This window comes from Bison bison, unplaced genomic scaffold (assembly GCF_000754665.1).
Source record: "Bison bison bison isolate TAMUID 2011002044 unplaced genomic scaffold, Bison_UMD1.0 scf7180017864454, whole genome shotgun sequence".
NCBI lineage: Eukaryota > Metazoa > Chordata > Mammalia > Artiodactyla > Bovidae > Bison > Bison bison.
In genome coordinates, this window is record NW_011495016.1 from 961,293 (window position 1) to 974,131 (window position 12,839).

General features: G+C 43.8%; 2 protein-coding genes across 6 annotated transcripts in view; one reads left to right on the forward strand and one right to left on the reverse strand.

Moving 5' to 3' along the window:
- The window catches only part of DMTF1 (cyclin D binding myb-like transcription factor 1), a 49,409-nt gene extending 47,996 nt beyond the window's left edge, over positions 1–1,413 (forward strand). For all 5 annotated transcript variants that reach the window (XM_010859127.1, XM_010859131.1, XM_010859130.1 and 2 more), the window contains one exon: positions 127–1,413. In XM_010859127.1, coding sequence (XP_010857429.1) covers positions 127–236 — 110 coding nt within the window. In that variant the 3' untranslated portion in view covers positions 237–1,413. The remainder of the gene's footprint in view (positions 1–126) is intronic.
- Positions 1,242–12,839, reverse strand: part of TMEM243 (transmembrane protein 243, mitochondrial) — a 25,558-nt gene continuing 13,960 nt past the window's right edge. Inside the window, exons 4-6 of the mRNA XM_010859126.1 lie at positions 4,182–4,232; positions 3,068–3,172; positions 1,242–1,833 (exon numbers count right to left, since the gene is read on the reverse strand). Of these exons, the coding sequence (XP_010857428.1) occupies positions 1,711–1,833; positions 3,068–3,172; positions 4,182–4,232 (279 nt within the window). The 3' untranslated portion in view covers positions 1,242–1,710. The remainder of the gene's footprint in view (positions 1,834–3,067; positions 3,173–4,181; positions 4,233–12,839) is intronic.

The following is a 12,839-nucleotide window of genomic DNA, read 5'->3' on the forward strand; positions in this document are numbered from 1 at the left end:
TCCAACATGTGCCTGATAAATCTTAAGGGGGTAATCAGGCAGTGAGTCTTGTTAAATTTTCCCTTTGGTAGAAGAACACTTATTCTAAATTCTTTGATGTGGATTAGATGATATATCTCATTACAGATCCTATACTCCAGCATCATCGAGAAGAATCAAACATCATTGGATCATCTCTGGGCAGTCCTGTCTCAGAAGACTCAAAAGATGTTGAGGATTTGGTACACTGTCATTAGGTAATTCTTAGAAACAAGCCATTCAGGCAAAGCCACACTGTTCATTATATCTCCAAAGAAACAGGAGCATCCCCCAAGAGGCTTAATTTACCATTCCTCTGGCTTTTGAATAGCTACAGTGCTCAAGCCACATACAGTGTTGCTGCTATGACTTTTTACCTCTTTAAATATATCATCTGAGGTCTAGTCTTACAACAGTATGTAGTTGAGTGGAGCACTAGGGTCTTAACTGCAGAGATCCCAGTTATTAGTGTTTCTTATCAGCAGGGAATTTCATTTTAGCAGAGAGAATTTTGAAATCGCCAAAGCTTAACTACTGTTTTAAAAGCAGTAATATTCATCTCTACAGATCAAACATGGCACTCTGTCCGGTCTCAAGTAGGCCTGTTTATATTTCAGAGAAGTCACATGCTCTAGAGCTTCCCAGTGACCTTCTGCACAGAGACATCGTCTAAGTAGTTTGAGACTTGAGGTGATTGTGTGGGGGTTATTTGGGTTTACCCATTGCTGGCAGTGGGAGCTGATTTGGGCTGGGTAATGAGAAGAGTATTAAAAGGGTTTAGAAAATTCACTACAGGTTTTTTTTTTTAATTACTTTTTAAAGGGAATATGGATGAGAGTAGTAAAACAAAATTCACCAGAAGCTAAGCATTTTCATCCCTCAGAACCCACTGTCACCAGTTTACAAAGTTAGCACTTTGAAGTAAAACTAAATGGGAAAGGAAGTACTAAGTTGCCTATCCTGTACCATGACCTTTTATTACGTTTTGCTATGTAAATTACCCAGGAAATAGCAGAGTATCCGAGTTTGCCGTTCACTTAGTGCATTAACTGGTGGGGTTTGATGTAACTTCTCCCTCTCAGGCAATTTAAAAACACAAAATTTGCTTCTTGAAACAAACCAAGAGTCATTCCTATACTAGAGAAGGTTAAGCCAAAATTAGCCTCTAGGGCTTTAATGAATATGACCGCTATAGAAAAAGTTAAAAAAAAAAAAAAAAAAACTTGTATAAATTATTTTATTTATTATTGTAATTAGATCTACACAATCAAAGTTGTCTTTTCACCGTCTGTGTTTTGTTAACGTGAAATTGTAGTTATAAGCAAAAGTTGGTTGCCTAGGGAACAATAATTGTATATTCAGTTTAACAGAAATAAAAGAATATTTGTCTTAAAATGCAAGGTTGTTTGTTACATAGCCTTGCACCACGCCATTACTTTATATAAAAAATTTCAAAAGTGAAAATGATTTGTGCTTTAAGGGGTAATGTTTATGGGCAACATCGGTTCCTTAAAGAAAAAGCAAAGTGATTTAGGATATGTCTCCCCTCAAGAGGGAATTTAGATTTACAATTAACATGAAAATCATGTATCAGACTTCTGCAGGAGACTCTTCAGCATACCTTATCCAGCTCTTATTCGAGTCCAAATATATTGCTTTGAAGAGACCTGGTGAGTGTATCTCTTGGCAGCCTCACTTTCCCACATCATGGAAATACAGATTCGCACATATACATAACATGATGATAGAAAATAAGATATAGTAAATAAGGTTTCTAAATTTCGGTTCTAAATCTCCTTGTCGATACCAGTAGATCTAAAAGAAGAAGAATTAAATAGAAGTTTAAGTAATAGCATTGGGCTGAATATTAAAAATTTTAAATACAACTAATTCTTTTCCACTGTGACCAGGTTCATCCATATATACTTTTCCCCCTAAATGAGGCTAAGGCAGCCAGAATTTTATTCTTTGTAATTCAAGTGTACCAGCTGAGTTTATATCCAAAATCATACTTTATTCCTGCTTTCTCAGTTAACTTTGATCAATGTTTAAACCAAGAGTCCACCAATTGTTTGGCGAGTCATTCAAGAATATATATCTATCTTCTAGAGATATTTTAATTATTATGTTAGTAAAAGGTACAGCTTTTTAAAGTACTGGAAGGGAGGACAACTTTTAAATTCCTTTAACTGATTCAAATCGCCACCAAAACCGGAGCTTTGCACATGCATGCCTCTAGTTTAAGCTGTTAACAGATCACTGTCAGCCACTTCCGGCTCTAGGCTGGGAGTGGGAGAACAGTTCTGGGAGCTTTGTTCCCAGGCTCTCCAAGTCCGAGGGGCCACTCCTTCCCTCAGGCCAAAGGAACAAAACAGTCAGTGAATCTGAAGCTGGGAAATGTCCCCAGGTTTAATTTTAACTCAGATCTTATGTGAGTCAAAACAATTCTGTTTAAGGGTTTTGAAGGGAAATGAAACAGCTGCCAACTAATGATGACTTGGCAAATACCCAGCTGAGGACTGGCTACTGTCTTTGTTTCTTTACCTAACAGAAAGGCTTCTTAGTATTATAAAAACTGAACATTCTTGTGAAAAACATACCACTGTAGCTTTAGGTTTCTCAAGAGGTTTTGGTGTTAATTACTTTCATTTGGGGAGATAATACTCAAAGATTAAAATAGACTAGTTCTGTAATTATTAGAGGAGTAATAACATTTCCCAAAGACTGCTGGACTCTGTATGTAGTCCTTGAAGGAAGATGAATTAAATTAAATCACATCATATCTTTGGTGACCCAAGTCTTTTTTTTTTTTGGTATCAAGGGAACAGAGTTGCCTTTTAGGGTTACAAGGTTATAACTTTGGGATTTAGGAGAAAAGGAGACAAATTAAAAAAAAAAAAAATACCCTGGGATTTTAACAATGAGAATTGTGACATCCTTTGGGGGAGAGGAGTGGTGTATAATTAGAGACATCTTTTCATACAGATTTCCAGGCACTGCAACCATCAGCCCTCAAGGATACTGAATTTAAATTTTCAATAGTACTCACAAGTATGCAGGCAGTGATACTACTCAAAGAGATGCAGACAGCAAAAAATATATTCAACGGTTTTGGAGGTAGTTGAGGGAAAACAAAAGCACTGATCAGCGTTACCTGTATGGAAAGAAAGTATGTCAGGCCTCAGGAGTAATTCCAAGACTTGGTTAGACTACCATCTAGGCAAAGTAACATTATAACATGCTCCAAATGGTGAAATTTGTCTTCTGGAATGTTAATGTTTAATAAAATCTTTTCAATTGTGTTATTCCTTCTATTACTTCCACTTAATCTTCCCAACCTCCTCCTTTATGAAAGGAGACAAACCACCATGAAGCAATAAAACTAGCTAACCTCAAAATAAACCTCTTCATCAACAAAGATTAGAAAGCATTTAAACATCATTCCCCAGGATAAATGACTATACTGGGCAAAGTTCTAACCTTTTTGTTATTTTGAGTATACCAGCAAAAAAAAAAAATACCCAAAACTGTTTTTGCTTAACATGAAAAATACTAAAATATAGGTTTCTAATACCCTGTAGTTCTCTTTCTACCTTAAATATAATGTTACCCATTCTTTTATGAAGAAGTCATAGAAAGAGACTTAACTAAAATTCTCTTAGATTTAATAAAAATGTGCCAAAGAAAGGTCGTTCTCAGACTGGGAAATGTAGCTTTGTTTTATTTTGACAGCACCAAGCTGTAGTATACAGAATGAGAAATTAAAAAGCCAAAGGATAATGAACATACTTTAGGAACAAAATAAATGTAAAGATACTAGCAGAGCTGTGGGTTACATACAGAAGGGAGTTACTAGTAGCCACTCACATACTACAAATTTATTAGGCAAACCCAGAAAACCAAGTTTATTTAACTTGTGCTATTTCACATTCAACTAGGGGATGAGAGTGGAAATCAACTAGCTACTCCATTTATACCAAATGCAGTTTTATTCAAGTGTGAATAAGATTGAAAGCATTAATTTAACTACAATTGGAATGTTCCCTATGTTCATGTACTGGCCCTTTAAGTTTTGTGTTTTTTTTTTGAGAGTTGATTGCACTGCAGTATTAAGGTTTTCAAAACTTTGGCTAAGACCCTGGCTGACACACAAAGATACTTACTAGGATCAATAAAGATGTTAAGCTGCCAACAACTAAATTGATGATTCGATCCTGAAAAAGAGAGAGAATTTTTTAGCCATATGATAAACTCATGGCATTTTAGAAAGACACAATGCAGGACACTGAGAATGGAGAAAGCACCCTGCCCCTCTGAGCTTCAGACAAACAGCTGCCAGAAAAGCAAGAGTGTACTGAGCCACCAGGGTAAAGAAAGGGGTTTGGGGAAGCTGGACAGCTGTGTAGAGAAAATTTCTTAAAGGGACATGGCATTTTTACATTAGGGCTTTTTGAAGATGGGAAAGGGAGGCTTACAAATAATCTACTTTTGCTGCTGGGAACAGTATGGGACAGGAACATGGGGTGGCCAGCCCAGACCCTTGGTGAAAACAGTCAGGAACCAGACTTAGATGATGTCTCTTCCCATCATGAGTTTCAACCTATTCGTGATACAGATGGTATCCTTGTTCATTAATCTTAAGAATCACCTGAATGAGGAGCTTGGGGTTTCTACCTATCGAGATCTCTTGTTATACCCATCCCTGCCCCAACCAACTCCAGAGAATGCTTTGAAAAACTGATCTAATCCAATCCTCATTTTACTGGTTAAGGTAAATTTTGGTTCAGTGAGTACAGTTAAACTATTTTCCTAAAGTCAGACAGCAAGTTAGAATCAACATGAAACAGGATATCGAAATCAGGGTCACTGGTTAGATGGTTTCTGTTAAAGGAACTGAAAAGTCAAGTAATATATAAAAATAGTATGTACTAATACATATATTAGGTTGATAGCACTTATTCACAGACCTTACAGAATGAAGTGGTAAGGGTTTAAGACCTGATTAGGAAATACTACCTTATGGCCAATGAGAATATCAAGTAACCTTATTTTGGAAAAGTCAAAGCTGAAGTCTTTAAAGACTGTGTTGGTAACGTCTGAGCACTTTAAGATCAGCAGGATATGGAATATGAGCAGCCAATAAACAAAAGCTCCGAGATAGGAAGGGCACAGGAACTTGCACAGAGTTGTCTGCTTCTAAAGATAAGAACCCAAAGAAGAGTAGGGCAGGCAAAGCTGGGAGGGAAGCGTGGAACAAAGCCAAGTGTCCTCTCCAGGGCGTCTGACCTCACACTCCAGACCAAGGCCACTGCAATTTCATGTCACACAGAACAAAGGAAACGGAACTCCAGCCGGACCCTGACCCAACCTGAGGACTCGAACAGATCTTACCAACTAGAGAAGACCACACTGCACACGCAAGAGTGAAACTAGAGCCTCTTGTCAGGAAAGTGACCCAGGGATAAAGCGCTGAGCACTAGTAGTCCTGCACAGGCAGATGTGTACTTAGCATAAAATGTGTTTACAGACAACCCATGTATGAGAACCCCACTGTTTCTGCCTTGTGAAAAAGTTTCAACTAAACTCTGGTCTATTCTAAGAAGTAAAGAATATTTGCTCCCATCTCCTTATAAACTCCAGGGATTCCTAAAGGTCTACATATGTCACAAGAGCTTTTGCCAACAGAAGCCACTGAAGAGGTTCAGGTGAGAGGCAGCCACCAAGAATCCCTATTCTCCAAATGGTACAGCAAGTTTGGCAACCAGGATCAAAACAGGGAGAAGAGGGGGTCTAATGGTGAACAGATGGCAACTATGCCAGAAGCTTTTGTGTATCTCCTAAAAAATCCCGGGATGAAAGGCTAGCATGACTATTTTACAAGTGGAAACACAAGCTCAGGGAAATTAAGAGATTGCTCCAAATCTCAGTACCAATAAGTAATGGAAACAGGATTCAATGCAACAGAGGAGATTCCATTTCTACTTTTCACAGAAACAGCAGCGTAGCATGTAACTGCTGGTCTAGACAAAGGTTGTTGTTGGTTAGTCACTCAGTTGTATCCAACTCTTTGTGACCTCGTGGACTATAGCCTGCCAGTTTCCTCTATCCATGGGATTGTCCAGACAAGAATATTGGAGTAGGTTGCCATTCCCTTCTCCAGGGGATCTTCCCAACCCAGGGATCCAACCCACATCTACTGCACTGGCAGGCAGATTCTTTACATCTGAGCCACCAGGGAATTCCTAGATAAAGATAGCAAGTTGCAAAGTACAAGCCTATTAGCAAAGTACAACAGTACTACAGTAAAGTGTTTATCTTTCAGGAATGATTTCCTCATAAGTGATTGTTTTAGACTAGTGAACTTAACCATAGAAGCCTAACTGGTTTCAGTCATTCATGAAAATACATCTAAACTTTAATGACTACTTCCCTATTTGCCTTCTAGACAATCTGTCTAGAATCCCAACTCATCTTCATGAATATCAGGTATTCAATCATTAAAATACAGTCTATCTGGGACTCAATGGACATGAGTTTGAGCAAACTTGGGAGATGGGGAAGGACAGGGAAACCTGGTGTGCTGCAGTCCATGGTGTCGCAAAGAGTCGGACACAACCGACTGAACAACTAGGACTCCCAAGATGGGACAAAGTATTTAGAATATGGCACAACTATTTCTCACAGTCTCCTTTCTCCAAGCCAAGGTCTTGGCCTCAGGCCTTCAGCTATTGAAGTAACCTTGAATGCAGGCCAAAGAAACAGCAGAGTTAGCTTTGGAAGACCTCCCACTTCAGTCTAAACTCTTGCTATGCAGAGTGCTCTGGCTCTGCAGCACTGATCTCACTTGAGAGCCTGTAAGAAATGTGGAATCTCAGGCCTTGCCCCAGACCTACTGAATCAGAATCTACATTTTAACAAGAGCCTCACATGATCTGTGTGCACAGCTGTAAAATTTAGAATCTAAACCATTTTGAACATTGCTAAGTTCAAATCTTCGGGTAGAGACCCTCCCTAGGCCCAGAGATGATTTTTCAGGACTTAAGCAGCTCCCCCCACCCCTCCCAGTCTCCAAAGATAGAACAATAGAGAATAATTAAATTGCCCTTAATTAGCATTTCAAAGGGCAGTGTTAGGGCTAATATGTTCCAAGTCAGAACAGAGTGCATGGAGAAAAGGAAGTATTACATTTAAATTTGCTGTTTATGGAATTAATTGAAATTCACATTATCTCCATATCAAAAGCTAGTTTCTATTAACTCAGCTACTCTATTTCTCACAAAAACTAGCTCTGTCTCTTCCTCAGTTTTATTATTGCTGTATTTCCATCTAACAAAACCATTCTCCCTACCAGATCTTTACACTTCATACTGTTACTTATTTTCACTCCCCAAGAAAGTTGAGCAGGATCAGAATCAGCCCTGATCTTTACCCACAGAGATGACAGGACAGGTTGTCTTCCCTTCCCTCAGGGGCTCCCCCTCATGGCTCAGACAGTGAAGAATCTGCCTGCAATGCCAGAGAACTGGGTTCAATCCCTTTGTTGGGAAGATCCCCTGGAGGAGGGCATGGCAACCTACTGCAGTATTTTGCCTAGAGAATTCCATGGATAGAGGAGTCTGGTGGGCTACAGTCCATGAGGCAGAGTCAGACACAACTGAGCGACCAAGCACAGCCCAGCACAGCCCTTCCTCAGACATCTACTCAGCAACAGGCCAAGAGACTGTCTTAACTCATATGTATGAATTTATGAGCACATAAACATAACAATATACAAACATACATAGTATAGTTTTGACTGGGACTCTGCATCTATTGGGCTTCCCTGGTGTCTCAGTGGTAATGCAGGAGACAGGTTCGATCTCTGGGTCAGGAGGATCCCTTGGAGAAGGAAATGGCAACCCACTCCAGTATTCTTGCCTGGAGAATTCCATGGACAGAGGAGCCTGGCAGATTACAGTCTCTGGGGTCGCTCCAGAGTCGGATGAAGTTTAGTGACTAAACAACAACTGCGTATCTGCATATATTACCTCTTGTGTGCTCAGTCGCGTCAGACTCTTTGCAGACCCAAGAACTGTAGCCCACCAGGCTCCTCTGCCGAAGGAATTCTCCAGGCAAAAATAAATGGAGTAGGTCACCATGCCCTCCTCCAGGGAATCTTCCCAACCCAGGTATTGAACCCACGTCTCCTGCATCTCCTGCATTAGCAAGTGGATTCTTTACCACTGAGCCGCCAGGGAAACCCATATTCCCTCTTAAGTCATTTATTTATTCACTTAAACATTATCTCAGTTATCTCAATAAAGCTGGGGAAAAAGTGTCTTCTATGTTGTAGCTCAGGATGAAGGGACTCCACAGAGACCTGGGGAGAGCAAACGTCATGACGGGGAAGAAGCTGGGCTGTGATGCACAGGTGGAGACAGCAGCCCAAGTCCAAAAGAGGCTCATCTTCCTTTGAAATAATGTAGGAGAGAAAGATTGCTGTGGCTGCAGCGTCTGTACCTGGGGTGAGACAAGGTAGCTCTGTGCAGCAGTAAGGAATATGCTTTCTCAATTTACCAGTGGGGAACTGGGTTCAGTCACACCTGTTTGCCCAAGGTCATACTGCCAGGTAGTGGCGCAAGTCTCCTCCCCAAAGCTCTCTGCAAAATGCAAGGCTAACAAGCAATTCAAAAGGTCTAAGAATGCTTAGACATGTATGTGGTGGCCCTGAAATGAGAGTTGAGACCAACGTTCTCATCTCACTGACTAGCCAGATGGCTTCAAAAGGACCCTTTAACCCCTTTGGGTCTATCAAGTGAGAGGACTGGGCTGATATCTGATCCTTTCCAGTGTTAACCATTTATGGTTCTGGGTTATCAGCTTTAGACAGCACCCAGGCCAGAGGAGAAGGCATCCCTCAGCAGTCAAAAAGCACAGGAGCCCCCAGATTCCTTGCTCAGTCATCAGCCAGCATCCTGACACAAAACAGAGAACCCCAAATTCACTTCAAGTGCTCAGGTGGTAAGGTTCTGGGAACATCCCAAATAACCAAAAGCCGGCCTTTGTCCTCAGCAACCCAAAACATCCTGCTCAGAATGCTGACAGGTAAAATCATGCTTCCATTGCCACAGGAATTTATGCTTTGCCTCATTCCAAAATGGACCTGAAGCCTGTGCTATCTTAGCAAAACGTTTCATAATCCATTCGAGCAACAATAAAAAAGTAAGGCAAAATTTCTAAAGCGATTTGGGGAGTAGAAAGAAGGAGCAAAAGGATTTACGAGAAAAAAAATCTGACTATGGGACTTCCCTGGTGGTCCGGTGGTTAGGACTCCAAGCTCTCACTGCCAAGGGCCCAGGTTCAATTCCTGGTCGGGGATCTAAGATTCCACAAGTCAAGTGGCACAGCCAAAATATATATATATCTGAGTGAAGAAAACTTTTCTAAGTTCAAATGTTAGTTCTAAGATTCCAAGCAGCCCAGAAAGAAGTCCAGAGGATTTCAAAGCTCTCCCTGATGACGGTAAGCGCACTGCAGGATGAGAAGAGGCAAGCTTCTCCGGGATCTAAGGGGAGTGTTGCAGGGGTACCCAGATGCAGAAAGCACATCTTCACACATAATCAGTTCTCTTATTGACACGTATAAATAGCTGAAGGCATAACGTCCCCAGAAGAGTGAGCCGCAGGGTAAGAAGTGGGACGGCTGAAATGCCACACACCCAATTTAACTGCTCTTCCTTCACAGCTCAACTCAAACATCGCCTCCACTGTAACTCCCATCCAGACAGCTTCCTCGGGCACCCCTGAGGATGGGAGCTGTCCCTGCCTCAGGTCTCCCGGGTCACATGGTCCACATGTGACACTTCTGTATTTATTGCCTGTCACCTCCTCCATTAGGACTGGCAGTTTATTAACCATGGAGAAGGTAGCCTCGAGCCTGGCGCACTGCCGGCCAATTCCCTGTGAATGATGCTTAAAGAACAGAATCATCAATAGAAGTGGCTGATGGCATTTTCCTTACAGCCTCTCACCAGGAGAGGTCACTCAGCCAGGGCCTGACTTATCAGAAACCCCAGCTTCCAGTCGCTGCTGTAGGACAGACACACAGCCGCACCATAGAAGCCACAGGCTGGCCCTGCAGCCCACGAGGTGAGGCTCTCCCCAAATACGGGGGCCGAACCCTCATGCTGACTCCCGGGCCAGATGTCGGCAACCCTGTGGAAATGCCAGGAGTGAGCCTCGGGCACCTCCAGGTCCAGGCTTCCTAAGCCTAAGGATAAAAGCCTGGTCACTCATTTCCTGCCAGAGCAGCATGGCCCTGGTTTCACCAGCACGACAGCAACTGCTGCTCAGGAACTGGTCCACACGCCATGCTCCCTCGCACTCCCAGGGAGAAGCCACAGAAAGCCCCTTGAGGGCAAGGAAAACCCTGGATGGACAATGCCAGGAGAACATTCCCTGACATGCTCTGGAGGGAGGGGGTGGAGGAAGGGGGAGGCTAAGAATCCCACTTCTGTGTCACTTCCCCCTTTGCGACTCCATCCAAGTCCTCCTCAGACATCACCACAGGTGGCCCTACAGACGCCATCCCTCCCCAGGTGCGCTCCAGCTCCATCTTCACCCCTCACACCCACCGAAACCTGTTCCATGTGAGCCAGCCTGGACACAGAAAGTTCTCATGAGCCCCGGATCTCCCTTGCAGCCTCTGCCCTTCAACTTTCTACCCAACAGAGCCTGTGCCACCCACATACTCCTCCCAGGTTGGCTGGGCCAGGAAGAAGGTAGGACAGGGCACGTCCTGCTTCCCAAGCTGGAGAGAGAAGGCAATTTCAGTAATATCCTCTACTATGTTCTGAATGTTTGTGTCCCCCTAAAATTCATAGGTTGAAATCCTAATGGCTAATGTGACAACAGGAGGAGGCAGGGCCTCTGTGAGGTCCGTAAGTCACGAGGGTTGAGCCTTCGTGGATGGGGTACTGCATACGTCCTAAGTCGCTTCAGTCGTGTGTGACTCTTTGCGACCCTGTGGACTGTAGCCAGCCAGACTCCTCTCTGTCCATGGGATTTCCAGGCAAGAATGCTGGAATGGGTTGCCATTTCCTCCTCCAGTGGGTCTTCCTGACCCAGGGATGGAACTCCTGTGTCCTGTGTCTTGTGCATTGGCAGGCGGATTCTTTACCACTGAGCCATCTGGGAAGCAGGATAGACAAAAGCATCCTCTATTTTTAAGATGCATGTCCCTGGCAGTCTCATGCCAACTTCTTCCCTTCCTCTTCACAGTTATTTCAGCACCTGCTCTGCCAAATCCCTCTTCTCCAACCCTCTCCTCCACTGCCCCTAAGCTTAGTCTTCATCTGCATCCACCAACTAGATCACTCCCAATCTGTGTCACCAAAGCCCTGACCAGACCATGCAATCAGCAGTTTGAGCATCCAGAGCCCCTCTGCTCTCGATGCTTTGACAATCCAGTCCTGAGTCACCCCCAGACCCCCCCAATCACTTCCAGGCTCCGGGGCTAAGCCTTGCCGTGGAGCCTTTCAACAATCCTACCTGTAACTGTTTACTCGTCTGTCTTCTCCTCCACGCTGTAAGGCCTGGGAGGCTGAGGGCCACTTCCCCCTTGTTCACGGCCAGGCTCTGGGCCACTACCCATGGCTGACCTCCAGCTCCATGGTGCCCTCTCCAAACTGTGCACCCCTCCGTGGGCCAGTGCCCACCCAGAGGCAGGAGCAGCTCTGTCTAACTCGGACCAAGGCAAGCCATGTGGCTGTTGGAACTGCCATCACCCAGGGTGGAGAGAACGTTCTCTCCCATGTGCAGGGATGCAGGTCATTTCCCTTTTATATACTCCTAGCATATATGAGATATTCAAATATTAGCTGAAAGAACAAACTAACTGGTTTACTACAAGTTCACATGTTTACAGCTAGGCCTTCGCTGATTTTCACGGCCTTTCATTTTGGGTTGATTGTCCCTGTCTCTCTCTAGGAAGCGGTTTGAAGCTCCACCTCATCTCAGGTTTACAATCTCACTCTTGAAGCCTGCCCATCAGCAGAGATCCTTGTAAAAGATGCCAAGAGAAAGAGGACCCCCCTTCCCTCCAGCCTGAAGAGGACTGGGGGGCAGCTGGCTCCTCTGCCAATCCTGGTCTTGTTAGTTACCTCTATCCTTCTCTCTGGGCTGAATCTCTCGCTTGTGGAGTCCACCTCTAGCCCCCAAATCTCAACTCCTCCAACATCGCAAGAATCTTCTGTCCATCCTGCTCTCCATTCTGATGTTCAGCATCCATTCTCCACCCTTTTTACATGCTAAGTGTGAGGAAGTCAGGAAGGAATTAAAACAGGGTAAGGGAAGAGTGATCAGGGTGGAGCTGGGGGGCTATTTTTAAAAAAGGAGGTCAAGGAATCCTCCTGTCTGAGCAGGGACCTTTTTAAGAAAAAGGAACAAGACACCCAAGGATCTAGGAGACCGGTACTGCAAACAAGGCAGTATAGCACTTGCAAGGGCCCGGAGGCAGGTGTGAGCTTGGAAACTGGAAAAGAAGGCCAGGATGACTGAAGCTGAGAAGAGAGGGAAGAACAAGGACTTGTGTAGCGCCTTTCTCTCCTCCATGTCGTGCACACATGCTCCATAAGCAAAGATACACTCTCGGGACTTCCCTGGCGGCCCAGTGGTTAAGAAGCCGCCTGCCAATGCAGAGGACGCAGATTCAATCCTAGTCAGGGAACTAAGATCCCACGTGCCGTAGGGCAACTAAGGCCACGTCCCACAGCTACTAAGCCTATGCGCCACAGCTACTAAGCCTATGCGCCACAGCCAAGACCCTGTGCAGCAAAAAGATAA